The following is a 27323-nucleotide window of genomic DNA, read 5'->3' on the forward strand; positions in this document are numbered from 1 at the left end:
CACGATTTCTTTAAGTCAACCACTTGAGAAAATAAATACCTATTTTATACCACAGCAGAATTAGAAACCCTCCTTTTCAATGAGCTATAGCACTTTTATATTTTACACACACACACAGAGGACAACTCTTCAATCAGTTCTAGTAATATATATATCCCTTTCAGAATCAGGGACAAGTCTCAAAGTTTGTGTGGCCTCTTGTGTTCTTTTGCATATGGTCTAGTGATAAAAAAATGTGACTTGTGGCAGAATTCTGCCACTGACTTACTATGTGCCCTTGGGCAAGTCAATTAGAGAAGGTCAAGACATTTTATTAGGCGCAGACTTACCATGAGTAATATAAGACATGTTGGGAGCAGTCTCTGCACTCTGGCGTTGGTGCGGCTCGATGTCCTTGTGTGGTGTCTGTGGTGGGGGCACTGAAGAAGATGCTGAGGAAGAAGAAGAGGAGGAAGAGGACGCTGGCTTGGGTTTGGAATGAAGATCGTTCAGTTTTAGGACGTTTTCAGAAGTCACAGTGTCTGGATTCACTGGTGTAGGAGGCAGCGTTGCTGGAGTTGCTGGGAAGAAGCTCTCTTTATTGTCCTTTATATGCTTTGGAGTTGTTGGCGTTTCCCCTATGGACTACATTAAAAAAGGAGAGATGGTGAGAAAATATGGCCTACTGAGCTCATATATGTAACCTTATTAAATGGAAACTGCAAGTACTGTGGGTCACTTGCATAATGCAAAAAAAGAGTATCTCTCTTGTGCACATATAAAATCTTCCCCCTAGGTGAGTATTTATCTTCCATAATTTACAGTTCATTTATCAAAGCACCACCTGGAGTACTTATTCATATTCACAGTTATAGTGCTCTAATTGAACTGCTTTGTATAGAAAGCTCCTTACAGCATAATATACTCAGCTGAACTTTATTATTAAACAGGATGAAATTCAGGACTGTTCCAAACTCCTATGAATAGAAAGAAGCTCTTTCAATTAAAAAGAATTGTTGGCAAACTCTGGGTTTAATCTAACAGATAGTTAGTGCTCTGGGAAGAATCGAGCTTCAAATCCCCAAATTATTAAAAGAAAATACTGTGTGTAAGGCTATGAAAGACAGCAAAAGAAATGAGGAGACAAGAAAGTATTTATATTTGTAAAATAATAAAAATGTGCCTATCCTAAGGTCAATGATTATCAACTGCTGCAGCAGAGTGAATAACGCTGAAGTCCAGCTTGAAATGACTGATCTGGAAGCTCGCTTGCCTTTGGACCTTAATGGTGAGGATAAAATATCAATACTAACAGCTGGGCTCAACTAAGAATATGAAGTATTGCTACTAGTTACGTAACCAAGAGGTGGAAGTGTGATTTAAATTCACCAAGGAAAGGAAAGAAAGCTCAAATAAAATGAAAAAAGGTCCCACATTCCATACCAATAGATAGGCTGGATATAATATTCCAGTTTTTAAAGCTACAGACTGCCTTTGTGTTCTTAACAATCTTCATTAATTCAGATTAAGTTGTAATGAACTGGCTAGACAGACTCCAAGCTGCTCAACTGTCAGTCTCATAGGCCCTAAACCAGGGGTGGGCAAACTACGGCCCAAGGGCCACATCCCGCCCTTCAGACGTTTTAATCTGGCCCTTGAGCTCCCGCCAGGGAGCAGGGTGGGGGGCTTACCCTGCTCCATGCCGTGGCTCCGCGCAGCTCCTGGAAGTAACAGCATGTCCCTACTCCAGCTCCTACATGTAGGGGCAGCCAGGAGGCTCCGCACACTGCCCCTCCCCCAGCACTGCCCCTGCAGCTCCCACTGGCCAGGAACTGTGGCCAATGGGAGCTGCAGGGGCGACGCCTGTGGATGGGGCAGTGTGCAGAGCCGCCTGTTTGCGCCGCCGCGTAGGAGTCAGAGGGGGGACATGCTGCTGCTTGAGGTAAGCACTGCCAGGAGCCTGCCCCACTGACCCCCTCCCATGCCCCGACCCCCAGCCCCAGCCCTGATCCCCCTTCTGCCTCCAAACCCCTTGGTCCCAACCCATAATATGACAGGTGGGAAAAGGAGTGCATGAATAGAAAGGTCAGAGAGAAGGAAAAGGCAAGAGTTGGGGACATACAAGAGATAAAGGAGAAAACAGATGGTGAGGCAAGAATAAACTGAAAGGTACATGAAAGGGGAGTTACTGACAGATTCCCATATAACACTTAACTGGAGCTTGAAGAAAATCACGGTGAAAGTTGAATATAGAAAGGTGTTTTAATTGCAGATGAATGGGCGTGTAGGGTGGGGACAGAGATTTGACTGACATAATCCATGCATGCATGCATGCATACATACATAAAAGGCCAAATTCATACCTAGTAAATCTGAAGTCAATCAGGAATATATTTGGCTCATTGTCTTTCAAGTGGTTCATTCATGTAAAATTTCAAGGTCTGTGTAAAACTTTCTTGGCAGCCTAAGACTTCCAGGGTTGCCCTTTAAAGAGGATGTTGGCACCCAATGGTGGCATAAACAAAGACATACTTCATGTGTACATGGACCAGCACTGTACAACGTAAGTTTCACTTAAAAATTGCAGCCACTGTCTTGACTGGAGCTGATAGAGTGCTTGAGCACCAACAAGACCAAGATTCCAATTACTAGTGTATAATGGAAAACTATGGGTGTGTGTGTGTTGGCAAGGATTTAGGTATTCCAGCCAACGGTCAGTTACTTTACAATGCAATCGTTGCTTGTAATAAATCTGAACTTCAGGAGAAATGTGTACATGGGCAGCGGGTATTAAAGGCTGGCCCAAACAGCCCTGCATGGCCCTGCCCACGCTCCGCCCCCAGGCCCACTCCTGCTTCCCGACACTGTGCTGCGGAGGGCTCTTCCCCTGTGGCCGAGGCTCAGGGGTTAATGGGGGCTGTCCTGGGGCCAGTGACTCCACCTGGTGCTCCGGGGCACTGGAAGCTGTCCTGCGCTCCAGTGTTGGGGAGGGCACTGCCTGGAGCTCTGGGGCAGCCGGGGGCAGGGGAGGGAAGGAGGCTGTGCTTCCTGCCCGGTGCTCTGGGGGGGCACATGCTGCCTGCCTGGCACTCGGGAGGTCCAGGGCTGGGGGGCCACTCTGGGCTTCAGCGGGAGAGGAGGGATCTCAGGCAGAAAGGGCAGGCAGGGCCAGGGGCTACCCTCCCCGAAGTTCATCCACTGCTCATGAATGTGCATGTGTGCAAAGTAGGGGTAATAAAGCATCAGCACATGGCATTATCCTGTACTAGTACTAATCTGATAGCTCCATTAGTTTCAATGGGATTTAAGGCAGTGGTTCTCAAAGCCGGTCCACTGCTTGTTCAGGGAAAGCCCCTGCCAGGCTGGGCCAGTTTGTTTACCTGCTGCGTCCGCAGGTTCGGCCAATCACGGCTCCCACTGGCCGCGGTTCGCCGCTCCAGGCCAATGGGGGCTTTGAGAACCACTGATTTAAGGTTTTACTTGAAAAAAATTTCTCATTTTAATGGCTGTTAAGAAAACTTTCCAAATGTAAACTGGTGAAGGGCTGTCTTACTGATTCTGGAGATAGAGAAAATCAGATCCCCTTCAATCCAATGAAACAAACAGAGATGTTAGTAGGTGAACATAACCTTGATAACTTTCTTTGATGATGAAAGTGGGGGTAAGGAGACCTTCTTAAAACAAAAAATCTCCCACACACTATATACTGCCCCCACCACAATTCCACTGCTGACCTCCTGAGAGAAGCTGAAATGTATACAACATTTTATTGAAGTCAAGAAAGCTGGAGTAGGATCAAAAATAACTAAGCAAGAATATGGGAGGAGGAAGAATTATAATAGGTGTGAAGGATTACCTATTTTGAAAATATTTAGTTTTTAGTGTGAAGACAAGAGTTGTGGCACTTCTATAGCAGTCGCTGATGCCAACTTACACCTAAAGCAGGTGTGCATGATCCCACTCTCTGTAATACTTGTCAAGGTCTATGGGGCCACAACTATTTTAATGTCATGCAGGTGATTGCCTAGCAGCAAAAACTCAGTGTTGTCAGATGCTACCGGTGTGGTGCTCTGCTTTCTCCTTTGTTGATATCACTCGGCTGCATGCGTGTTCCCTCTGCGTGCTGCCCCAGCTCTGCGCAGATAGCTGACCCAGCAGACCCGAAGAGAACCCCCAATAACCACAGAGTCTAGTAAGGTACGAAGGCACCTCGGCCAGGTTTATTGTGACCCTGACACAATTGCAGTTCCCCATAGATTACTTAGTCTACCGGGCATACTACGAGAAAGTGCCTCTTGGCAATGGACTCAGCTCAGTCAGTGGCAGGACTTTCCACTGCCCCCTCGGCTGGACAAAGACACCACCCCAGGGATACATTCTTATACACAGGTACAAACAAGTTACACATCACTCCTGACGTATTGAGGTGCAAACCCTCTACGCAGCAAGGTACAACCCCTCTATGTAGTAAGGTGCTGCCTCTCACCTTGTACATGTTGGTTTGAACAAAACAACACTATCCATCATATTCCCCTTTTGGCCCTGTCATTGGGATGGGTCAGCCTGTTCCTTGTGTGTGGAATGTACAAGTATGCGAATGTTCTGATATCTGGTGTCCAGGACCTTTTAGGTATGTCTCTTCTTGCAGCATCAGCCCTTTCCTTGCCAGCTTCTGTGAGCAGGGCCTGTCTCTGGCTCACAGCTTAACTTTGCTTTATGTTAGCAAAGTCTTGACCATTACTTTAGTTCAGGCCTTAGGCTTCATACCGGGCCTCTGATACCAAGGTTTATATCTCAGGGCCTCCTCTTACTACACACAGGACTATGACACTTTGCATGAGAAACAGATACTGAAGAAACTTAGGGCATGGCTACACTTGCAGATGTAGAGCGCTTTGAGTTAAACCAGCCTTCGCAGAGTGCAGTAGGGAAAGCGCTGCAGTCTGTCTTCACTGACAGCTGCAAGCGCACTGATGTGGCCACATTTGCGGCACTTGCAGTGGCATTGGGAGCAGTGTATTATGGGCAGCTATCCCACAAAGCACCTCTTCCCATTCTGGTGCTGTGGACTGTTGGGAAGGGGGCGGGGCATTCCTGGTCCTGTCCCAACGCCCCATGATGCATTGGTTCGCATCCCAGAAATCCCTGGCTTCCGTCCACATTTGGGCGCCATCTTTCAACGTTTTTTGTACTGCGCGCTCGGTCTTCCCTTTCGGTCTGTGGGAACAGAACCTGAACTGCTGAGAAATATGCTACAAGTCTCGCCAGCACATCACGTTTGGCAGTCAAGTTACTCCTTAAGATCCAAACTGACAGTGAGGACTCCGGCGATATCGACTTGAGTAACGTATATGACACGAGATTGCTTGTGGAATTCACGGACATGCTCACCACCGTGGAACGCCGCTTTTGGGCTCGGGAAACAAGCACTGAGTGGTGGAATTACATCGTCCTGCAAGTCTAGGATGACGAGCAGTGACTCCAGAACTTTTGGATGAGAAAAGCCACTTTCATGGGACTGTGTGAGGAGCTTGCCCATATCCTGTGGCGCAAGGATACGAGATTGAGAGCTGCCCTGACAGTGGAGAAACAGGTAGCTATTGCAATCTGGAAGCTGACAACTGCAGACAGCTACCGATCGGTTGCGAACCAGTTTGGAGTGGGAAAGTCGACAGTTGGAATCGTGTTGATGCAAGTTTGCAGGGCCATTAATCGCATCCTGCTCAGAAGAACCGTGACTCTGGGTAACGTGCATGACATTGTGGCTGGCTTTGCCCAAATGGGTTTCTCTAACTGTGGAAGGGCGATAGATGGGACGCATATTCCAATTCTGGCACCAGCCCACCTAGCCTCCGAGTACATTAATCGGAAGGGGTATTTCTCTATGGTTCTCCAGGCGCTTGTGGATCACCTTGGGCGTTTCACTGACATTAACACAGGCTGGCCCAGAAAGGTGCATGATGCATGCATCTTTCGGAACACTGGCCTGTTCAGGAAGCTGCAAGCTGGGACTTTTTTCCCAGACCAGAAGATCACCATAGGGGAAGTCGAAATGCCCATTGTGATCCTTGGAGACTCCACTTACCCTTTAATGCCGTGGCTCATGAAATCCTACACAGGGAGCCTTGACAGCAGCAAGGAGCGGTTCAACAACAGGCTGAGCCGGTGCCGAATGAGTGTGGAGTGTGCTTTTGGCCATTTAGAGGGCCACGAGCGCTCTCTGTATGGGAAGCTGGACCTGGCCGATGACAGAATCCCCGTGGTTATATCCGTGTGCTGTGCCCTCTGTAACATTTGTGAAGGGAAGGGTGAAAGATTCACTCAGGCATGGAACTTGGGGGTTCAACACCTGGAGGCTAAATCTGAACAGCCAGAGAGCAGGGCTATTAGAGGGGCCCAGCGCAGGGCTGCAAGGATTAGGGATGCCTTAAGGGAGCAATTTGAGGCTGAAAGCCACCAGTAATGTTTGGTGCGCTGCACGGGAGTGAAGTGCAGTGGTTCCAATGTTAGCAGGAATCTGTGTTTGCTAAGCTGACTTACAGTGCCTGTTGCTTTCCTGGGTTAAGGTATCTTTTACTTTATGCAATAATAAAAAATGTTTTCAAAGCCAAAAAAATCCATTTATTGAAAAGAAAATCCAGTTATTAAAAAGAAACACAACTGCTTGGGAAACAGAAAGGGCAAGGGGTGGAGTGGGGAACGGTACAATCACAGATTTGCGTATGTCCTGTTTTCATACTCAGTCTTCCTGTCTGGAGTGCTGTGCAATGAGTGCTGCACTTGATGGCTATAATGCATGGTGATGAGGGTTGAGTGCAGTGGGTAAGGGTCATAGTTTTCAGGGCTGGGTGGTGAAGCTACAGGTGTTGGAGGCAGCTGGTGGTGATAAGAACCCAGATGCTGGGGAAAGTGGGTTAGAGGTGACATGGGGGCACAAGGGAAAGAGTTTTGGGACAAAGGCTGCGGGGGGAGGGAGGGGAGCAGGTGTGGTAGTGCTCTACCTGCATGGCTACGAGCGTCTGGATTGAGTCCGCTTGGCGCTCCATGATGCTTATCAGCCGATTCGTGATTTGCTGCTGGAGCTCTGCGCTTTTGTGCCGGCGCTCCTCATTCTGTGGGCGGATCCTCCTTTCACACTCCCTCCACTCCTGCGCTTTTAGATTCTTGTTAAGGGACTGCTGCATTACTTCATGCAGCATGTCTTCTTTGCTTCTATGTGGCCTCTTCCTAATTCTTTGGAGTTTTTCAGCCAGTGATAACACGGATGGCTGAGATCTCAAGGTTGCATCTGTAAAGGCAAAATGCAACATTTAACAAAGGCAGCATTGTTCACGCCAGACAGAGCAATGATTCCCCCGTACTTAAGGACAAGCACAGTCTACACAATAGCATAATTTGCCTGTCCCAAAGCGAGTGGATATAACCCATGGGAACCCCAAAATGGTGAATAACAGGGTCAAGGGGGACTGATTGTTTCACGGCTGTACTGTAATCTAGGTTTCTGTGCCTTGGGGACAGCCAACAGCTGCAGGGGCCCCTCTACTGAGCACGGTCCCCACATTTTCCACAGGAGTTCGTCCTGGAAAATATCTCGCTTCCCAGGTCACCCTCAGCAGCAAGGGAGGGTCTTCTACTACAATGCGGCTTTCGCCCTGGCCCATGTGCAGCTTGCCTGTGTGTAGCAATGGTCCCCCCACCCCTCATGGCACAGTGGCGCGGACATGTTAGCCTAACTGGGACAAGGAGCACAGCGGCTCTCACAAGAAACCTGCACAAGCGCATTGCCCAAGTTCTGGATGAAACCTTTGAAGAGATCACTGAGGCTGATTACCACAATGTGAGAGAGCACATCAACGCCCTATTCCGCATCTAGGCATGCAAGCAGCCCTAACCCTCCTCGCCCCAAGAGCCCACATCAAATAATTTCCTTCCCAAAATAAAAGCTGCTTACCGGGCACCTCCTCTAGTGTTTGTCCTTCCCCAAGCACCGGCCGCCGCAACTGGCTACCTTCCTCCTGGCCTGAGAACAGCTCCTTGCTGCATGCATCTAGGGATGCTGGGGCATCTTCCTCCTCCTCAGCACCCTCGCTCCCGCTTTCCTCCCCGTCCCTTGTTGAACTGGACTCTGAAGTGTCCATGGTGGTACTCGGAGTGGAGGTGGGGTCACCGCCAAGCATTGCGTCCAGCTCTTTGTAGAAATGGCAGGTCGCGGGGGCAACACCGGAGCGATGGTTTGCCTCGCGGGCTTTGCGGTAGGCTCCTTCACTTTAACCCTACACTGCAGTGTGTCCTGGTCATGGTCCCTTTCCATCATGTCCCTTGATATCTGCCCGAAGGTATCGTAATTCCTATGGCTGGAGCACAACTGGGACTGGACAACTTCCTCCCCCCAATCACTGATGAGGTCCAGCACCTAGCCATTGCTCCAACTGGGGATCGCCTGGCACGTGGAGCCATGGTCACCTGGAAAGATTTGCTGAGAGCACTCCACGCCTGGCTGAGCAAAGAGGAAGGGGATTTTCAAAATTTCCAGAGCGCATTAACAGACCAGGGCGTCCACACTGGCACTGTGGTGTTCCAGCGGGGGCTCATCAAACGTTATTCCACTCACCGAGGTGGATTACTAGGAGCACTCTAGCTGCAGAATCAGAGCGCTCTACGTGCCTTGCCAGTGTGGATGCATCGTGAGTTAGAGTGCACGGGGCTGCTTTAATGCACTCTAATTCGCAAGTGTAGCCGTGCCATCAGTAGAGAAACTGACATAAGTTCATCAGAACTACTAGCTATTCCCATTGCTGATAATAAGCAGGCACAGTAAAGTCAAGACACTAAGAAGGGTACCAAGAGGGCACTTTTATTTTTTTATTTTATTTTTTTAAAATCAGGAGGGTATCAATGATGTTCTCCGTGGATGAATGCATCCATCGTCTTTCTGGGACTTATTCCCCCTTCCCCCAAATCCTTTCCAGTAGAAAACTGAGTATTAGTGTCAAGCTTCTACCCTTGTTTTATGTGGCTCTATGAGAAGAATGTTCTACTTTGTTGTGGTACATAGAGTCCAAGCTCTGACTATTCCCTCCCAATCCACTGCAGGATGTAAACTTTCCCATTCTCACTGCTTTTAAAATTGATGTAAATGTGTTTTACAAATGTGAAGAGGCTTCATGCTTTTCTCCATGTATATGATAAAGGTAGCAAGTCTCAGAGGGAACTGGTACAGGAGGAGGAAAATTCTCTCTCCTCTCATTCCCCCTCAGATCATTTTGGTGGAAAACCTCTAGTTTCCCCAATAGGGGCTAGAATTTCTTGTAGGCCCTGACCTGTTAAAGAGAAGAGTATGCAGGAACTCTGCTTTCGCCTCGTCTCTACCACAGCATATAGAGAGAACTAACAAAGGCTGAGGCTTTTATGCTGTACTGGTCACATGACTGGTGATCAAATGATGTGTAATAGGAAGAAGTATATCTACTTTGGTCAATGTTTACTTTACATATCCTATGTTCTTGTTTTTTTATACGTATATCAAAAGAGGTTTAAAGCAAAGGTGCCCTTTGGTATGGGATCAGACTGAAACCTAATTGAATAAATAAAGATATGTGGCTATGCAGATTGTGTGATCTCTTTTTGGGCTAGATGTAGCTAGGTGTCTAAGGGCTGGTCTACACTGGGGGGGGAGGGGGGGGGGCGGAAATCAATCCAAGATAATGCAACTTCAGCTACGTCAAAATATCTTGGATCGAATTACCTGGGTCCACACGGCGCGGGATCGATGGGCGCGGCTCCCCCATCAACTGTGCTACAGCTGCTCGCTCTGGTGGAGTTCCGGAGTCGATGGTGAGCACATTTGGGGATCGATATATCACATCTTAACGAGACACGATATATCGATCCCGGATAAATCGATTGCTACCCGCTGATACAGAGGGTAGTGAAGACGTACCCTAACTAAGTCTCTTTCTATGCTTCTATAGAACATAAGAACGGCCGTACTGGGTCAGACCAAATGTCCATCCAGCTCAGTATCCTGTCTATCGACCGTGACCAATGCCAGGTGTCCCACAGGGAGTGAACAGGTAATGATCAAGTGATCTCTCTCCTGCCATCCATCTCCACCCTCTGACAAACAGAGGCTAGGGACACCATTCCTTACCCATCCTGGCTAATAGCCATTAATGGACTTAACCTCCATGAATTTATCTAGTTCTCTTTTAAACCCTATTATAGTCCTAGACTTCACAACCTCCTCAGGTAAGGAGTTCCACAAGTTGACTGTGTGCTGTGTGAAGAAGAACTTCCTTTTATTTGTTTTAAACCTGCTGCCTATTAATTTCATTTGGTGACCCCCTAGTTCTTGTATTATGGGAATAAGTACATAATTTTTCCTTATCTACTTTCTTCACATCACTCATGATTTTATATACCTTTATTATATCCCCCTTAGTCTCCTCTTTTCCAAGCTGAAAAGTCCTAGCCTCTTTAATCTCTCCTCATATGGGACCCGTTCCAAACCCCTAATCATTTTAGTTGCCCTTCTCTGAACCTTTTCTAGTGCCAGTATGTCTTTTTTGAGATGAGAAGACCACATCTGTATGCAGTATTCAAGATGTGAGCGTACCATCGATTTATAAGGGCAATAATATATTCATTATGCCTTTTTTAATGATTCCTAACATCCGACCACCTCTGCACACTGCATGGACATCTTCAGAGAACTATCCACAATGACTCCAAGATCTTTTTCCTGATTCGTTGTAGCTAAATTAGCCCGCATCATATTGTATGTATAGTTGGGGTTATTTTTTCCAAATTGCATTACTTTACACTTATCCACATTAAATTTCATTTGTCATTTTGTTGCCCAATCACTTAGTTTTGTGAGATCTTTTTGAAGTTCTTCACAGTCTCCTTTGGTCTTAACTATCTTGATCAGTTTAGTATCATCTGCAAACTTTGCCACCTCACTTTTTACCCCTTTCTCCAGATCATTTATGAATAAGTTGAATAGGATTGGTCCTAGGATTGACCCTTGGGGAACACCACTAGTTACCCCTCTCCATTCTGAGAATTTACCATTAATTCCTACCCTTTGTTCCCTGTCTTTTAACCAGTTCTCAATCCATGACAGGACCTTCCCTTTTATCCCATGACAACTTAGCCATCAACAGATTACTCTTTTCTTCCTTTTCTATCCTTTCTTTGGACTCTGGAGGCGTTAATCCACTCCTCTTAGGAAAATATCCTTAGGCCTCATGGGAACTGCAGGATCTATGGAGAAACCTTTCTTATACAGGAAGAAGATATAAAGGTACAGAAGAGGCAGAAAAGCAATTACTGACCTAGCCTTACAGGGAAGAAAGCAGTAGAGATAGAGGAATAACCTTCTCCTGGAGTATAAGCTCAGGAAAAAATTCCTTGCAGTTTTTCTGTAAGGCACTTCAGTGTGGAGACAACAAGTAGTAAAGAAATGGAGTATTGAATCTGGCTTAGGGTAAACCATCTGCTGTGTTTTACCCTTTATACTATATATCTGAGGTTCTCTATTGACAACTGAATCAGGGTTTTCTTTTTGTCTTGTTTCTTGTACGCACTGTTATTTTATCAGGATAGGACAAAATTCTGAAAATAACAGAAGTCATCAAGGCTCATTAACTATAAAACGTCTGGAGTGGTTTACAACGTTTAGCCTCAAGGATACAAAGATATCTGCAACACACTCTGGTACAAAGATAAGATCCAGACTTTGACTGTAGGAAAAGCAAATATTTTACTTAGTAGTGAGTGTAGGCTTCCCAATAAATATTTTCTAACTATAGAAAGTTGGTAGTATGAAGGATACAGCACCCTTATTTCACTTCTGAGTTCCAGATTCAAATTTTATCCTACAGGAAACGATTTCAGCATGGTCTCAGTCTTCCTGTTGGTAGATGGAGTCTTTACCATTCACATTCTGGAAAAATACCAACCAGAACGTGAAGTCTCAACAGTTGGAAGCTGTCACATGGAGTGCTGGAGTGGTAACAGCATACATGTTGCACTATGTTACCACTCCTATTTCTCCCTAGAATTCTATTTGCTGAAAACTATCTGTTCACATTGTCTTTCTACATTTCTCCTTAGTGATATTTGAAACAAGACTTATGTCTAAGCTTTCTCCAATGTACCTTTAGAACTAGCAGAAATGCCCATAATATAGTACTCCATATCTTGAAGAACCATATCTCAACTTCAGCATGGCCTCCACACTTGGGTTTAGTGTGTGGGTGCTGGTGGCCTGGGATATACAGGAGCTCAGACTAGATGATCTAGTTGTCCCTTGTGGCCTTAAACTCTATGACTAACATTTTGTAAAGGGAAAATTATAACTAACATACACATACAGTCATCTGAATTGTATTCCAGCCTAGCCAATCCTTCATGTAACGCATGCATTCAAAGACCTTGTCTCCCATTCTGAGCAGGTGGCTACTCCATATTCCAACAATGCTCTGATATGCGAACAACAGAATTATCAGATCAAGAGAGGTAAAATGGAAGGATGAAAAATATTAATAAATTAAAAAGAAAAAGTGTTTTTTTTTCTTTCCTTCTTGTTCATTTAACAATTGTTTTCAGCTGCAGGCTGAGAGAGGAGAGCCGTTAATTACACTGAGAGTACACCTCCAGTATAAAGTGAGAGGGGGATGCCATGGTAACTGGTGAATGCAACAGTGAACAAAACGGTCACCCTTCGGTAGGAGTGAGATCTAAAAGATCTCGTCTTTTTGTTCCCCTTTTCCCACCTTCTTCTTCCCCCTTTTCTTGTCGTCTCTCTGCTGCATTAAATAAAACCTACAGACAACTCAGGAAAAACAGTTTCAGCTCCATAAGCAGTCTCTGACGTCTTGATGTGCAGAAAGAAAGGAAAATGAGGAGATGAAAATTAGCAGCAAGTGGGAGGAACAAAGGGGGGAGAGAGAACCACATGAGGCAGAACAAGAGATGCTTATTTTCTAATTATTTAATGTTTCACTTATTTCCCCCCATCCCTGGGAAAGGGCTTTTAACAGTTTCTTTTACAGATTGACAAGGTAAAATTGTGGGAATATGAAAAGAATATCTGGACATGCAAGCCAGATCAAACAATATCGTCTCATCAGTTTTCTTCCTGAAGAAAAAAAATGTTTACAAACTTACCATTTCAGTCCACATTTTGTTTTGCCCATGCACGACAATTTCTTCTGTTCCAAGCAAAACTTAAAAAGCCACTTTGAATACAAAATCTAACATGATGATTGACCAATTGTAAATCCACTGATAGTGCAATTTGAGTGACTGATTTGATTTTGAGACTGGCTCAAAGAGAAGCCTTGAAAAACTCTTGTTAACAGATAATAGGTTATACAGCTCTACCTCGATAGAATGCTGTCCTCGGGAGCCAAAAAATCTTACCACGTTATAGGTGAAACCACATTATATCGAACTTGCTTTGATCCACCGGAGTGCGCAGCCCTGCCCCCCTGGAGCGCTGCTTTACTGCGTTATGTCCGAATTCGTGTTATATCGAGTTGCATTATATCGGGTAGAGGTGTTTCATGTTTCTGCAATATTTTGCCCACCACCACATGGAGTCCATCCAAAAACTTTATTTTAACTGGTCATTAGAGTCAATAAAGATTGGAATATGCTATAGTGAAAGAATATCGATTTCCAGGATTTGGGAAATTAATGTTTTGCGTTGGTGAAAGAAAACAAAAAGGCCTCTGTTATTTTTCCATTATGAGCCACGCTGGAATGTAGAAAAGTGTCTTTGAAGCTAGTATTTTTCTTCAGCAGATATTCCTTTATATTATAGAGGATCCCAAAATTTAAACCAATACAAACCCAAAGACAATTAGATGAGGCCTACTTTGCATAATCTACTGTGCCTTTTTTAAATGTCATTGGCAGGTTCATCATAAAGCACATTTTTAAAGAAGCTGATACTGAAAGTTGCTGAGAAGTTTTGACTGCCAGTTTTAAAGGAGAGGGAGAAAAGCATTCAGGCTTTGACAGCTAAGAGCAGGGAAAGAATGTTGTAGATATGTTATTTTGACAGGGGGTACACAAAGCTGGGGAGTAAAGGGAAGGTTTTTCGGTTGGGGTGGTATGAGGAGAGTGGGGATTTTGGCAACTGGAGTGGGAAGGGGTGGTTGGGAATTTCTCTCTCTCTCCAGGGATAAGAATCCCAGAGCAGGGACTCTTTTTGGCCAGGTAGTGGTCAACCCCACAGAAATAACCTTCTAAAGTTGGAATGGCCTCCTTCATTGTCTTCTTGTGACATTTAGATGATGTACTACATCTGCAGATGTACTATATCCACTCAAGAAAAATCATGGAGTCATTGTGGATAGTTCTCTGAAAACATCCGCTCAATGTTCAGCAGCAGTCTAAAAAGCTAACAATGTTAGGAACCATTAGGAAAGGGATAGATGATAAAACAGAAAATATCATAATGCCACAATATAAATCCATGGTACGCCCACACCTTGAATATTGCATGCCTGTTTGGTGACCCACATCTCAAAAAAAAGATATATTAGAACTGGAAAAAGTACAGAGAAAGGCAAGGCAACAAAAATGATTAAGGGTATGGAACAGCTTCCATATGAGGATGGATTAAAAAGACTGGGACTTTTCAGCTTGGAAAAGAGATGACTAAGAGAGGATAGGATGGAGATCTATAAAATAATTAATGGTGTGGAAAAAGTGAATAAGGGAGTGTTCTTTACTCTGTCACATAACACAAGAGCCAGGGATTACCCAATGAAATTAACAGGCATCAAGTTTAAAACAAACCAAAAGAAGTACTTTTTCACACAACTCACAGACAACCTGTGGGACTCATTGCCAGGGGATGTTGTGAAGGTCAAAACTATAACTGGGTGCAAAAAAGAATTAGACAAGTTAATAGAGGATAGGTCTGTCAATGGCTATTAGCCAAGATGGTCAGGGATGAAATTCCATGCTCTGGGTATCCCTACTGCTGACTGCTAGAAGTGGACGACAGGGGATGGATAACTCGATGATTGCCTGCTCAGTACATTCCCTCTCAAGCACCTGGCATTGGCCACTGTCAGAAAACAGGATACTGGGCTAGACGGTCCATTGGTCTGACTCAGAATGACTGTTCTTATGTTATGTTCTTATGCAGTAGCCAATGGGAAAGGCTGCTACAATGACACCATGTTACTAGTGCTGTGCACATGCATGGTTCCATGCTTTCAAGAGTTACAACGTAACAGACACAGCTTACCTGCACTTTGGAGATTAATATTTCGGACACACCGGTTTTATGTTTTATATTTTTCAGATAGTTAAAATTCGATCTTTATCTGAAATAGATGCCTGCAATATTTTATATATTTTTAACACATTTAACTTAAACATCATTTCTCTCAACAGCTCTGAAAGGATAGGTAATATACAATATACCCAGCACCTGCACATCCCTAAGGAAGCTCTGTTTATCCTCTACATGCTACTTGCCATGCCGCAATTTCAATTATGATTCAAGAGGTAAACTGAAAATTTAGAAAATACAGAGTTGTAACAGTGACCACACAATATAAGCTTTACAAGTTTCTGTTCCTATCTTAATAAAAGTGCTATTTGTAAGTACCTGCCTAGGAGAAAGGAGATAGATGTTCTAACATTTTTAAGAGTGCAACACTTTGTTTATATTGGTCACATTAACTTCACAACTTCAATCTCAAATAGTCAATGGAAAAGCCTGTAAGAAATTCCCTCCCATCAACCTAGAAGTTTCACAGCTAGGTTTATAATAAATGCATCCCCAAACAAACACTCATCTAAACGCTTTGCAATACTAAGAATGGTCAGGCAAGAAGTGACCCTGTTGAGAGAGAATTAGGTAACAGAGTCACAGCAAACTGTATGCTAATTTATTTAAAATCATATACTCTCTGTAAAGGGAACAATAGTTGGCAAGACTAAATATAGCTTATAGCTCTGAGGTAGCAGACTGCTTTCAAAACTTCAAATATCTCTGTGACTAAGACTGCAGCCAGATTGGAAGAAGCACAGAGAAAAACAAACACCTTTCCAACTGCTGTGTGACTGTGGACCAAATTCATTTCTGGTGCAACTCCAATGATTTCAAAAAGAAAATAGCAAAGTGATTGATATTTATTCCACTGATAACAGAGAGAACCAGCTACTGGTTGAAAGGTATATGCAGGGCCGCCGAGAGCAGGTTTGGGCCCCAGCAAGGGCGGACCGGCTAAACAGGGCCAACAAGAGGAGGGGGAAGCCGGGCCCTGGTAATTTGTACCAGCTTCCCCCCCTCTCGTCGGCCCTGGGTATATGGAGAAGGAGAAGGTTTTTGTTTGAAGAGTTCCAAAACCTCCGGCATATGAAAGAAAAATTTTATTAGTACTGTACTTTTGCTAACACTACATGATAAGCTACAGTATGCTATTGCCACAGTACCACCAGGAGCAATTTCATCTGCTTTCTATAGTTATCCCTGGACAAGGCTCCCTAGTTCACCAGGTGCTCTCTAGTTCACCAGGTGCTACCATTTTTATTAAAAAATTGCATATTTCCATTTCTGAGACAAGGGCAGTATCTTATTCCTTTTGTTCTTTCAACAATAGTCAAAGTTTACTCTTTTGGGGGGGGGGGGCAACTAGAAGAAAAGTGTCATAGATTCCAAGGCTTAAAGGGACCACTGTGGTCATCTTGTCTGACCCTCCTACTTTTTGGAAGTAGAGCACATTGTTAAAAATATAAATAAATAAAACCAAACTTTGATTTAAAAATTGTCAGTGATGTTAAAATGTACACTATTATTTACAGTCTGAAATTGCCTAGCTTCAACTTCTAGCCACTGGATCTTCTTTCCCTTTCCTTGCTAGATTAAAGAGCCCATTATCAACTATTTGTTCTCCACAGAGGTACTTATGGACTGATCAAGTCACCTTTAACCTTCTCTTGTTAAGCTGAACAGATTGAGCTCCTTGTGTCTATCCCTAAAGACATGTTTTTCAATCGTTTAATCATTCTCGTGGCTCTTCTCTGAACCCTCTCCAATTTATCAACATACTTCTTGAATTGTAGACACCAGAACTGGACAGTGGACGCACCAGTGCCAAATACAGAGGTAAAATAATCTCTTTACTCAGTCTCGAGATTCCCCTGTTTATACAACCAAGGATCACATTAGCCCTTTCAGCTACATCATCACACTCAGAAAAGGCTGGAAAATGTGAAGTATTTTCAGATCAGATACAGAGGAATTTTTTTCCACCCTGCTCCAGTTTTTCTTGGCTTTTTTGCCTTCAAAAATTATCTGGGTCAAGCAGTGGAAACAATTATCCTTCATAATGGAATTCAGTTTTTAAAGAGAGTCCCTTAGACTCAGAAGAAAACCAAAAGCCATTACACAAAAACTCTCCTTATATATAAATATAGCTAGTACCTTTATTATCACCTTACATTAAAACCTTTATTAATGTATTTTTCTTACAGCCCACCTCCTTCCAAGAAAGAGTCACCATTCTATCATGATGAAGTAAGGTGGTTAAGTGACTCAACAACGGTCTCTCAAAGTCTATGAATGAGGCTGGAATACAACTTTGGTCTCCTTATTCTCAAGTTGTGTGTTTTAATCAAAAGGCCATCTTTTGCCCCCTTCCTTATGGCCTCACCATATTGTGAAGAAGAAGAATGAGTTGGACAAAAGAGAAAAATCTTTAATTAAAGAACTATTCAGAATGGGAGAAAAGAGGTTTGGGGTTTTGTTTAGAGCTGGTCAATTTCCCCCCCCCGCCCCAATGTCTTTTAGGGTTTGTTTTTTGAGCCTTTAGGATTCTCCACAATCATAAGAGCTAGGAAATTACATATTTAATTCTCATTATCTTAAAATATAACATTCACATTCTGGAGTCTGTATTCTTTAGTAATGATGGTTTCATAAAAATGACCATAGCAAGGAAACAATGAAATAAATACTGAGAATCATTAAATAACTAGAAGATAATGGAACTGTGAACAGCAATTAACAATGATTTATAAAGAACAAACAATGCCAGACAAACCTGATTGTGTAATTCGGTACAAAAAAAAGAAGAAGAAGATCAGTGTATGAAGAGAATGCGTAATATCTAATATATTCGGACGCTAGAAATACATTTAATATATACGTCTTGAGAAACAGGGCTTTGGAGAGGCGCGGAGCAGCTCCGAAGCAGTGGAGCTGCAGGTTTTTGCCGGGAGCTGGAGCGGAGCTGGAGCACAGCTCCAAAGCCCTGTGAGAAATTCTACTCACAAGATTAATTCAAAATGGTTTGGGGATCTGAATTTTGTTATAGAATGAAATCTGCCTGAAAGACTATAAACTGAGTAACGTTAAACAATAATGTACAGATTAGGAAGAGTGCCACAGCAGGTAAGTGTTAAGTTTGGTTTTATTTAACTTTTTCATGAAAAACATACAGAAGTGGAAGTAAACAGGATATTTATGAAATTCACATATGTTGGTAACTTGGGAAGTATTGTGAGGACAAAAATAATTGAGAGAGTCCTTCGGACGTTAGATATGTGGACAGGAAATAAAATAAAACTTGGAAAAATGCAATAAATATATCTGGGGTGAAAAAAATATGAAACAGATATTTAAGGAGAGGGAGAAAGCTGGAAAGCAATACAACTGGAAGAGACGGAGAATGGAATACTAGACAAGATAGTGGACAAGAAATTAAGTAGGCATTTGCAATATAATATAATAGCAAAAAAGGCCAATGTGATGCTGGATTCTATATATTATTGTTTGTATTACAGTAGGGCTGAGAGACACCAACTATGATTTAGTCTGCGGTGTTCTAGAAACTGTACAAAAACATATCAAGAGAGTCCTTGCCTTCTTACAATCTAAACAGACAAGACAGCCAAAGGGTAGGAGGAGAAACAGATACAGAAAGTGAAGCATCTTGCCCAAGGTGACACAGCAGATCTGGGGCAGAGCTTTGACTAGAACCCCTCTCTCCCACATGCTAGTCCAGTACCTTACTCAGTAGCTCACGTTGCCTCTCTCACGCAGAAACATCAAGTCTTGGAGCAGGGAGAAGGTATTTCCTTTCTTTGGCCTTAAGTCAGCAAAGTAGTTAACCATATGTTTAACTTTAAGCACATGTTTAAAATCCCATTGACTTCAGAGACTATAAGAAAATATTAGAGCTAAAATATATATATAGCTTTGTTAAACAACTAAGAGTACCTTCTGAGGGGTATAGACATCACGAAGGGAGAAGAACTATTTAGAGTGGTACAAAGGGGTATAATTAAGCAGTGGGATGAAATTAAGGAGAAAATTTAGGTGGGATATCAGAACAACATGTCAGACGGTAAGATCTATCATACCACAGAATAGTCTCCCTAGAGCAGTGGACTGGACAATGTACTAGAAAATATACTGAAAGGAACAATTCTGTATTTGCAGGTAAAATGAACTAGATGATCTAAAGTGTCTTTTCCATCTCTAATGCTTAAGTGCCTATGATTCACTGTCATGGTTTCTCATATATATCTATGTATGTAAAATGCATGTGCGGCATATACCCCACCCCATCCATCCCAATAAGTACGGCCCATGTTTTCCCATCAACCAAACCAATTCACTTGATGGGGGGAAAAAACCCAAATTGTTTCAGCAAGAGGACAAGCAACTGCTTAGCTAAGAAAGATGAGGCTTTCACTATGTGTTAATGACCAGCAGACTCTGTCTCAGCAAAATTAGTGACTAAGAAATATTGTGAAGAAATTAAATGCTCCATAATCTTTTGTTTGGGTTTGCATTTTATGTCTATGTCAGCACCACATATTTACTTCTGTAAACTCATATACACTTGCCAGTACCTGGGGCCTTAATGGAGTAAATCTGGAATTGCTGTAGAAAACCTCTTCCAAACAATTTACAAAAGTATAAAAGTAGATAGAATTATGTTTTAGAAACATGGAGTATCTGTGTTATTTAACTGAAGTGAATCCTCTTTACATTTTGTGAAACTGGAAATCTAGTGTTCTACGTTTATATTTATGTCTGCACTGAGGCACATACTGCACATTTTGTCCAGTTCAAGATCATCGAAATATGAACATATTCGTTTGCTTTTCCCTTAATACCGTGCATTGATACAATGGTATCTTAATACAATTACTGTTAGCATCCAGTTGTATGATAGCTCCTTTTTGGAGAAGTATAGATCTCCGTAAAATTAGTTGCACAGAGAAAAAGTATGGGAAATATTTTTAGTTGTGGGGAGAGGAGAGACAGGCAGCTTACCACAGGCTCAAGCAGATTTTATGGTATGGCTATCATTTTTTAAATCTGAAGATAATAAATACACAGATAATCATAAGAGGTTAATGAAACAAATTGGTCTTTTAAAAAGGTAACCAATACAGGTTCTGAATAAGATATTTTAATACTTGTATTGAAAGTTCATGTATGTTAATAAATGATAAAAAAAGAGCTTTTAAAAAAAATCTTAATGTCAAGGAAGCACAGCAGAATTCCTGTAAGAAAGTACCTGAACTAAATCAATTTTCAAAAATGGACCTTGCTCATTTTAGCTAGCGTTCAATATTAGGATTAAAAGTTATTCCGCTAAAACAAAAATAAATTTCTTATTGCCCTGCAATAAAGTTTGGATGTTGCTTCTGTGCAGAAAACAACCCATTCTACATCTTCTTTGACTCCCTCTCTAATCTTTCAGTTCCCATCTATAGGTCTGTCTTAACCCGTTAAGTCCCTTTGGTTTACAGCACCATAATTTATTATTACTGAATGTTTTAAATTGAAGTTCTCCCTCTGGGGAAAATGTCTCCCTTGTCTACTGCAATTCCCTCTTTCTCTGGTGCCACCACATACATGCTCTTGAACCTGAATAGTTTTTCCCACTCACTTTGTATTGTGACCTAGTAGGACTGAAGAAGTTAATTTCTCCTATGGGACAAGGGAATAGGAGATGGGTGTTGGTTGAGTAGGCATGTCTGGGTTAGTATAAATGAACGCTCAAGAACAGTCAACATATGGATGGAGTTACCTTGGAGAGAGAATAGAAGACCAACAATCAGACACTAACTGGCTGCCAAGCGATGCAAAACATGAGACAGCAGCATGACTAGAGCTTGAAACAAAGAAGTAAGATGCTAGGAGGCTGCAATAAGAACTCTCCCGCCCAGGACTGTGGTAGGGATGGAGTCCTGGATGTTTTTGAACCAAAGAAGCATGTTGTGCTGACAGCATGGACATGTGTAAGCTTTGCTTTTCCATTTTAAGCAAAAGACCCTAAAATACTGTATTCCAGTTGATTAATAATGCTGACTTGTTTTGAAAAGGCTTTCCTGTGTCACTGAAAACATATGCTGTTTGCATAGCTCCCAAAAGGGCAAAGTATCCAATTTTTTTTGGACTCAATGGAGCCACAATGAGAAATAATGGTGCTGAAGCCTGGACTCAGTCTTGGAGTAGTGGAGCTGTGGGGCAAATAAGTAGAGGCCTAGGACCTAAAAAAGGTATACTCCGAGAGAAACGATATAAAAGTTGAAGGCAAGCTTTCCCTTTGGAGTCAAGATATTTGGTAGGAAGGTTGCTATTGTCTCATTGTTTCCTTGTATTCTGTTTAGCCAATACATGGTACGTGTAGGACACACCACATTAATACTGTATTATATTTAGCATGTGGGCAGTTATGTTAAAATTTTTGTTCATTTATGTCAAGATATATACTGTGCAATGCGAAATGATGCTTTTGGCACTAGTGAGTACAAAACTGGCAAAAGCAAGATACATTAATGGTTTGCCCTGGTACAAGTTTGGGAGGTGCCTTCATGCCTATTGGTACCTAGTATGTGGTAAACAAGAGATGAGGCAAGGTACAGAACAACAAACTAAGGAACTTGTACAAACTGGTGGGTTGGATCTTAGGTGACATTTGAAGTGCTTTTGTCTTGTACACAACCTTGTTATAAATAGAGGTAATTCTGAGGGTGTATCTTCGAAACACCATTACTGTGTAAGAGGAACATGCTGCGAGATAAGAATTGTTTCCCAAAAGGAGGGGTATGTATATCTCCTTTTCATGTTGTACTATTTTGTCTTTAGGCAATACACTGGCTAAGCTTGGCTATTTGGTCTTTTAACATTTTTACTATTGAACTGCAAATGTAGTTAATCAATTGGCTATACATTTTAATCAGTAATTCCTGCTCCCCATCTGTCTTCTCCCCCTGTTGTTTCTTGTCTTAAAACTAAGACTGCGGGGCAGGGACTATCTTTTTGTTCGGTTTGTAGCGCGCCTAGCAAAATGGGGTCCTGGTCCTTCGGAAATACAAATAAATCATTATATAAACAAATAAATGGTATTGTATTTCTCAAGCTAGTTTGGCGAGTGCATTTTTAATGACTGGCCAAATTTAAATAAAAATAAACTGGTTCAAATCCTCTCTGCTTCTCTTAACTTTCTCAGATGACTGGAATGTTTCTCTTTGCCATATCACCCAATAAGATCACATAAGAGAAGTAGCAGTTAAACAAACCTTTACGGGTTGTCTACACTAGAGGGGCTTCAATGGCATAGCTACTTTGCTGCGCTATGCTCCTGTAACCCCGTAATGTAGATGCATCCTACAGTGACTGAAGGGGTTTGTCAGTCACCGAAGGAACTCCCCGACCCTGACTGGTGGTAGCTAGGATGACAAAAGCATTCTTCCATCAACCTCGCTGTGTCTTCACCAGGGATTAGGTTGGCAAAGCTAGAACACTTGTGTTGACTTATTTTCTGCTCTTCTTTAAAGAGACATAACAAATACCAACGCCCCTGAAAACAATGCTGTCAAATTTCCAGGTGGAAAACTTCCCTGATGGGGCTGGAAAAAAGTTAAAAACAGGTATTGATTGGACGTCCCATTCAGTCACTAGTTCTGGCAGCCAATGAAAGTCTTCAGAACAAATATGCATGCTGACTGGCTGTTACAGTTGTAAAATCTGTGCTACCTGTGGCCATGAAAGAAAAAACCCAAGATATTGGCTTGTTAAAAACGGATAAAAACAACAGAAAAATCACAGACTTTGTAAGTCTATTTTCCCATCCAAACCCTCCAGTAACACAGGCCTCTCTCCTTGGGTTGCTGCTGTTTTACACATTAGCACCATTTGTTTACAGGAGGTAAATATTTGCTGGTTTGAGATAAAGCAGGATTCACTCTATTGGAACCAGACAGATGTCCCTTAGAGTAAATATTCTAGTGCCTGCATATTAATCCATGGCTTTGTACTAGCAATAATATGTCATCTCCATGCTATTGAAGATCATATCCCCAGCAGAAGAGAGTCAAACTGACTATGTTGAGTAATCTCTAAAATTCAGATTTCCACCTTCCCAAAAGGGAGTCCCTAGAAGGCTTTGAAGAAAGGCATATGTTAAATTAGACAGTAAGTTTTATTAGAAATTACTTATTAGGAGAACCTGTGTTGTTCCAGTGTACTCTGATATCAAACCTGCTCTAGTAGTTGCTTTCAAGACTAAATTTGTTCGCAGAGTTCTCCCATCTCAAACTTTAGTTACATGACTGAACAATGAATGACTTTGCTAGAGGATCTGGTGGTAAACTAGTCACATTCCCAGAATCTTAGCATCCTACAACTAACATAACTCAATTGGTCATGCTAATCTTCTCAGAACTCTACTTAGCAGCAAGTTATTTCCAGGATGAAACAATAGCAGGATGGATAAAAAATCAACTGTTTTTGAAAGAAAAATAAAAAAATGTTTTCTTTACATCAGATTTTTTAAATGTTGTCATTTAAATTATAAGTTTCTCTTTTTAAAATTAAACCTGTTATACAAAACATATTAGAGTCTCTTAAAACATTTACATAAAAAATATATGTTGAATCCGTGAGCCTCTATAAAACTTTGAGTTCAAGGCTGCTTTTCTATATAAAGAAAGGATTAAGGAAAAAACATCTAACTTTTGAGGTCAAGCTTAATAAATAAAGCACAACAGGGCAGCTTAATTGAAGAGATTGTCTCATTTCAAGAGCTAGGTGAAACTAGCAATATAAATTCCAGTCACTTTCACTTAGGCATATTTGAATATTTTCCCAGACTGGCCTGAAATAATCAGTTAAATTCACCGACTACAGTTAGTCCCTCAGTTTAATAAATAATTTAGCTGTAAATGTGAAACATGTTTTGATAAGAGAAGTTTATGTATTCAAAACATTTAAGGTTGTTTTGTTTAATAAAAATAAATTTGATATGCCATTTTGTGTGATTAATTAAATTCCAGTTACCATCCCAATGAGGCTTCACACAAATCACAAGCAAGAAGCTAATTACCTAGTAAATAAGCAATATATCATTCACCATTTCCTAACACACTAAAAATGTACAGTTAATAAGAATCTGAAAATACTGAGCTATACAATTTCTTTAAAAATATATATGTATACCAAGTAGTTATTTAGTAACAGTTAACCCTCCTAGAGAGCAAAAAGTTGTATCAAATCTAGTGTAAATGATCTATTTAGTTGTAAATCAACAAATTTTAATGGTTATAACAACCAATGAGAGTACAAATGGAAAAGTTGATTAAAACTGATTATTTAAATCAAGGCTTTCCACTTGGTTATTTAAATCATGATTTAAATCAATGCACTCTGAACAAAAGCATGGTTTATTTTAAGAAATTCACTACTCAGCATATTAGTTTTACAATCCAGGTCACAAATCAGACTAACATTTTTTGTTTTAAAGGAAAAATAAAGACATGATTTGCCTTCTGATCCCAGATTTCTTTATAAAGAAACAAGTTAAAGAGTAGACTATATGGGAAGAGAAAAAGTCCCTGCTGTATTGCCACTTGCACTATTTGTAGTCATTTGTGTAGTTTTAACAGGAAAATGTTACTGGCTACCTGATGGAGTCAATATGGAGAACAAGACCTTCCACTGAAAATCAAATCAAGAGAGCCTCCTGCACCTCTTTCTACCTCCTTCCTTCAAGAAATCAAACAATGAGTTCTCAAGAACCTGTCAAATTGCTTCTTAAATGAATCTGCATTGCAAAATACTCCATAAACAAATTGAATACAGAGTATAAAATGTAGTGTCCTTGCAACTATATGAGAAGTGTAATATTTAGCACATTGGACTATCTGCTCCTACTTCTCTTGTCTGCTTATATTTCTAGGAGAAGGAAAGAGATCATTTGTTTTATCTTGTTAATACAATTGTTTTAATAAATGCTAATAATGCCAATAATGAAAATCCACTACCATCACTTCTAAGATTCTACACCTGTAGTGAGTATTGTGTATTAACAGAATGGGAAGAATTCTTGCAGCATAAAACATTAAACCAATATCTTCACTCCCAAATTGAAAAAAAAAAAATTAAGTTGGTCTATGTGAAGACAAATGGTCTAGGCCTTTAAACCAATTGTTCTGAGACATTGTTTGACATGCTAACTTTACAAGTGCACCTGAAGAATAAAAGGTATGTTTGTAATACATATATCAAGCAGAAGAGGACAAACTTCTATCAAGACAAGAAAAGGGATTTTAGTTAATGAGTGCTGCTGTAATCCTAATGCTTCAGGTTTTCATTTTTCTAATTTATGTTATGGCACTCTACATCTAAGGAACGATTAATTTAAAAAAATAGAATAGAAGCCCAGGTTTAAAGATCCTCAAGTGGTGTGACTGTAGAAGTGCAATATGCTCAGGTGTCTTCTGGTTTCTGACCTCTCTTGTTCACAAACTAATGCTAATTCTAGAAGCGAATTTCTGGTTATCATGCCTGGGGCTAATAAGAAATTACGGTACTTAAGTTATAAGAAAAGTCCCGTCTCAAGGACAGCAAAACATTTCTTTTGAGGAGACAGAATTAGTGAAAGCCCTAAATGCATGACACAGAAGCCTCCTGTCTTCATGTTACCCATTCATTCATCAGAAAGACCTTCATCCCCGTTCCTATTGTGACAGCTTTGTGGCCTTCTTGAGAGAGGGTGCAGTTTGACATTATTCAGGCTGTAATGCAAAGATCAAACAGTAACCCCATGCATCATCATAGAACTGTTGATCGAATTGTAGTCATCGCTCTACATGAATTTAATAGATTTCTAAAAAGACTTTGACACAGTCGATAGAACTGTCTATTGGAAATTGCTGCATCACTATGGAATCCCCCAGAAATCTGTGATTATTCTTCAAAGCTTCTATGAAAATATAACATGCCAAGTAATGCATAACAGCAAAGTGACTAAGCCACTCAAGGTAACTACCGGCATCAGACAAGTACATCTTATGTCACAGATGACTTTCCTATTAGTAACAAATTGGGTAATGAGAAAAACCACAAACAGCCCAGGGGTTTGCAACAGACTTTCACACAGAAACTAGGAGACCCTGACTTCGCAGATAACATCAGCTTGCTGTCCCATACCCACAAAGATATGCAAGCTAAAACAAACCATCTCCAGACATGTTACTAGGGCTGAAAATCAACACTAGGAAAACTAAAACCATGAGAATCAACCCCAATAACACTTTCTGGGATTAGCGAGAATAGTAGGTGAGGTAATACCTTTTACTGGACCAACTTCTGTTGGTGAGAGAGGCAAGCTTTCGAGCTACACGGAGCTCTTTCTCATGTCTGGGAAAGGTACTTAGATCTTTATACAAATACAAAATACAAGATCAAACTGATAGAATATATGCTAAGGGACCATTCTGGGATTGACATAGAAGAGGTCTGACACTTCACATATCTTGGCAGCATCATAAGCAAAACAGGTGGAATAGACGAAATAAATTAACAACTAGGGGTCTCAAAGTTATTTGGAACAGGGGAATTTGTCTTTATAGTTTGAGACATACAAGCATGCACATAAAATTGCCATAAGGTAAGGAGAGTAAGCAGATGAACCCACAATGGAAGTCTCTGGGCCAAAATCAGCAACTTTAACTGGTGGTCTAAGTAGACTGTAAAACAGGTGATATAACTTGTATTGATTAGGTATTCAGTAGATGTGAAAAATAAGTGCAACTTACTGATCTAGGAGATGTGTGTGGGATTGTAGCAAGAAAAGCAACTAAATGGGTAGGTGTAGGAGAAAGCATACCTCCAGCTTATCTTTCATCCTCTTGTTAGTTCTTTTCCTGCTCCAGACTCCGTGGTGTGTCAGTTATACTCATTTTGCAACCCCCATTAAATACCAAACTGATACAAGATACACAACTTTACCACTTTCATCCATTTTTCAATGTTCTTATGAATGAGGAATATATTATATTTAAGT

At 41.5% G+C, this 27323-nt stretch overlaps 1 protein-coding gene across 14 annotated transcripts in view; it reads right to left on the bottom strand.

Annotated features, from left to right (window-relative positions):
* CABIN1 (calcineurin binding protein 1) overlaps nt 1–27323 on the bottom strand; it is a 242382-nt gene that overhangs the window by 43769 nt on the left and 171290 nt on the right. For 13 of the 14 annotated variants that reach the window (XR_010592855.1, XM_065568352.1, XM_065568345.1 and 10 more), the window contains one exon: nt 330–624. Coding sequence is in view for 12 of the 14 variants with exons in the window: in XM_065568352.1 (XP_065424424.1) it covers nt 330–624 (295 nt within the window). In the remaining 2 variants the exon portion in view is untranslated. Of the gene's footprint in view, nt 1–329; nt 625–27323 lie in introns of those variants that run through there. The other variant, XM_065568353.1, reaches the window with a different exon arrangement.

This window comes from Chrysemys picta, chromosome 15 (genome assembly GCF_011386835.1).
Source record: "Chrysemys picta bellii isolate R12L10 chromosome 15, ASM1138683v2, whole genome shotgun sequence".
Classification (NCBI taxonomy): Eukaryota; Metazoa; Chordata; order Testudines; family Emydidae; genus Chrysemys; species Chrysemys picta.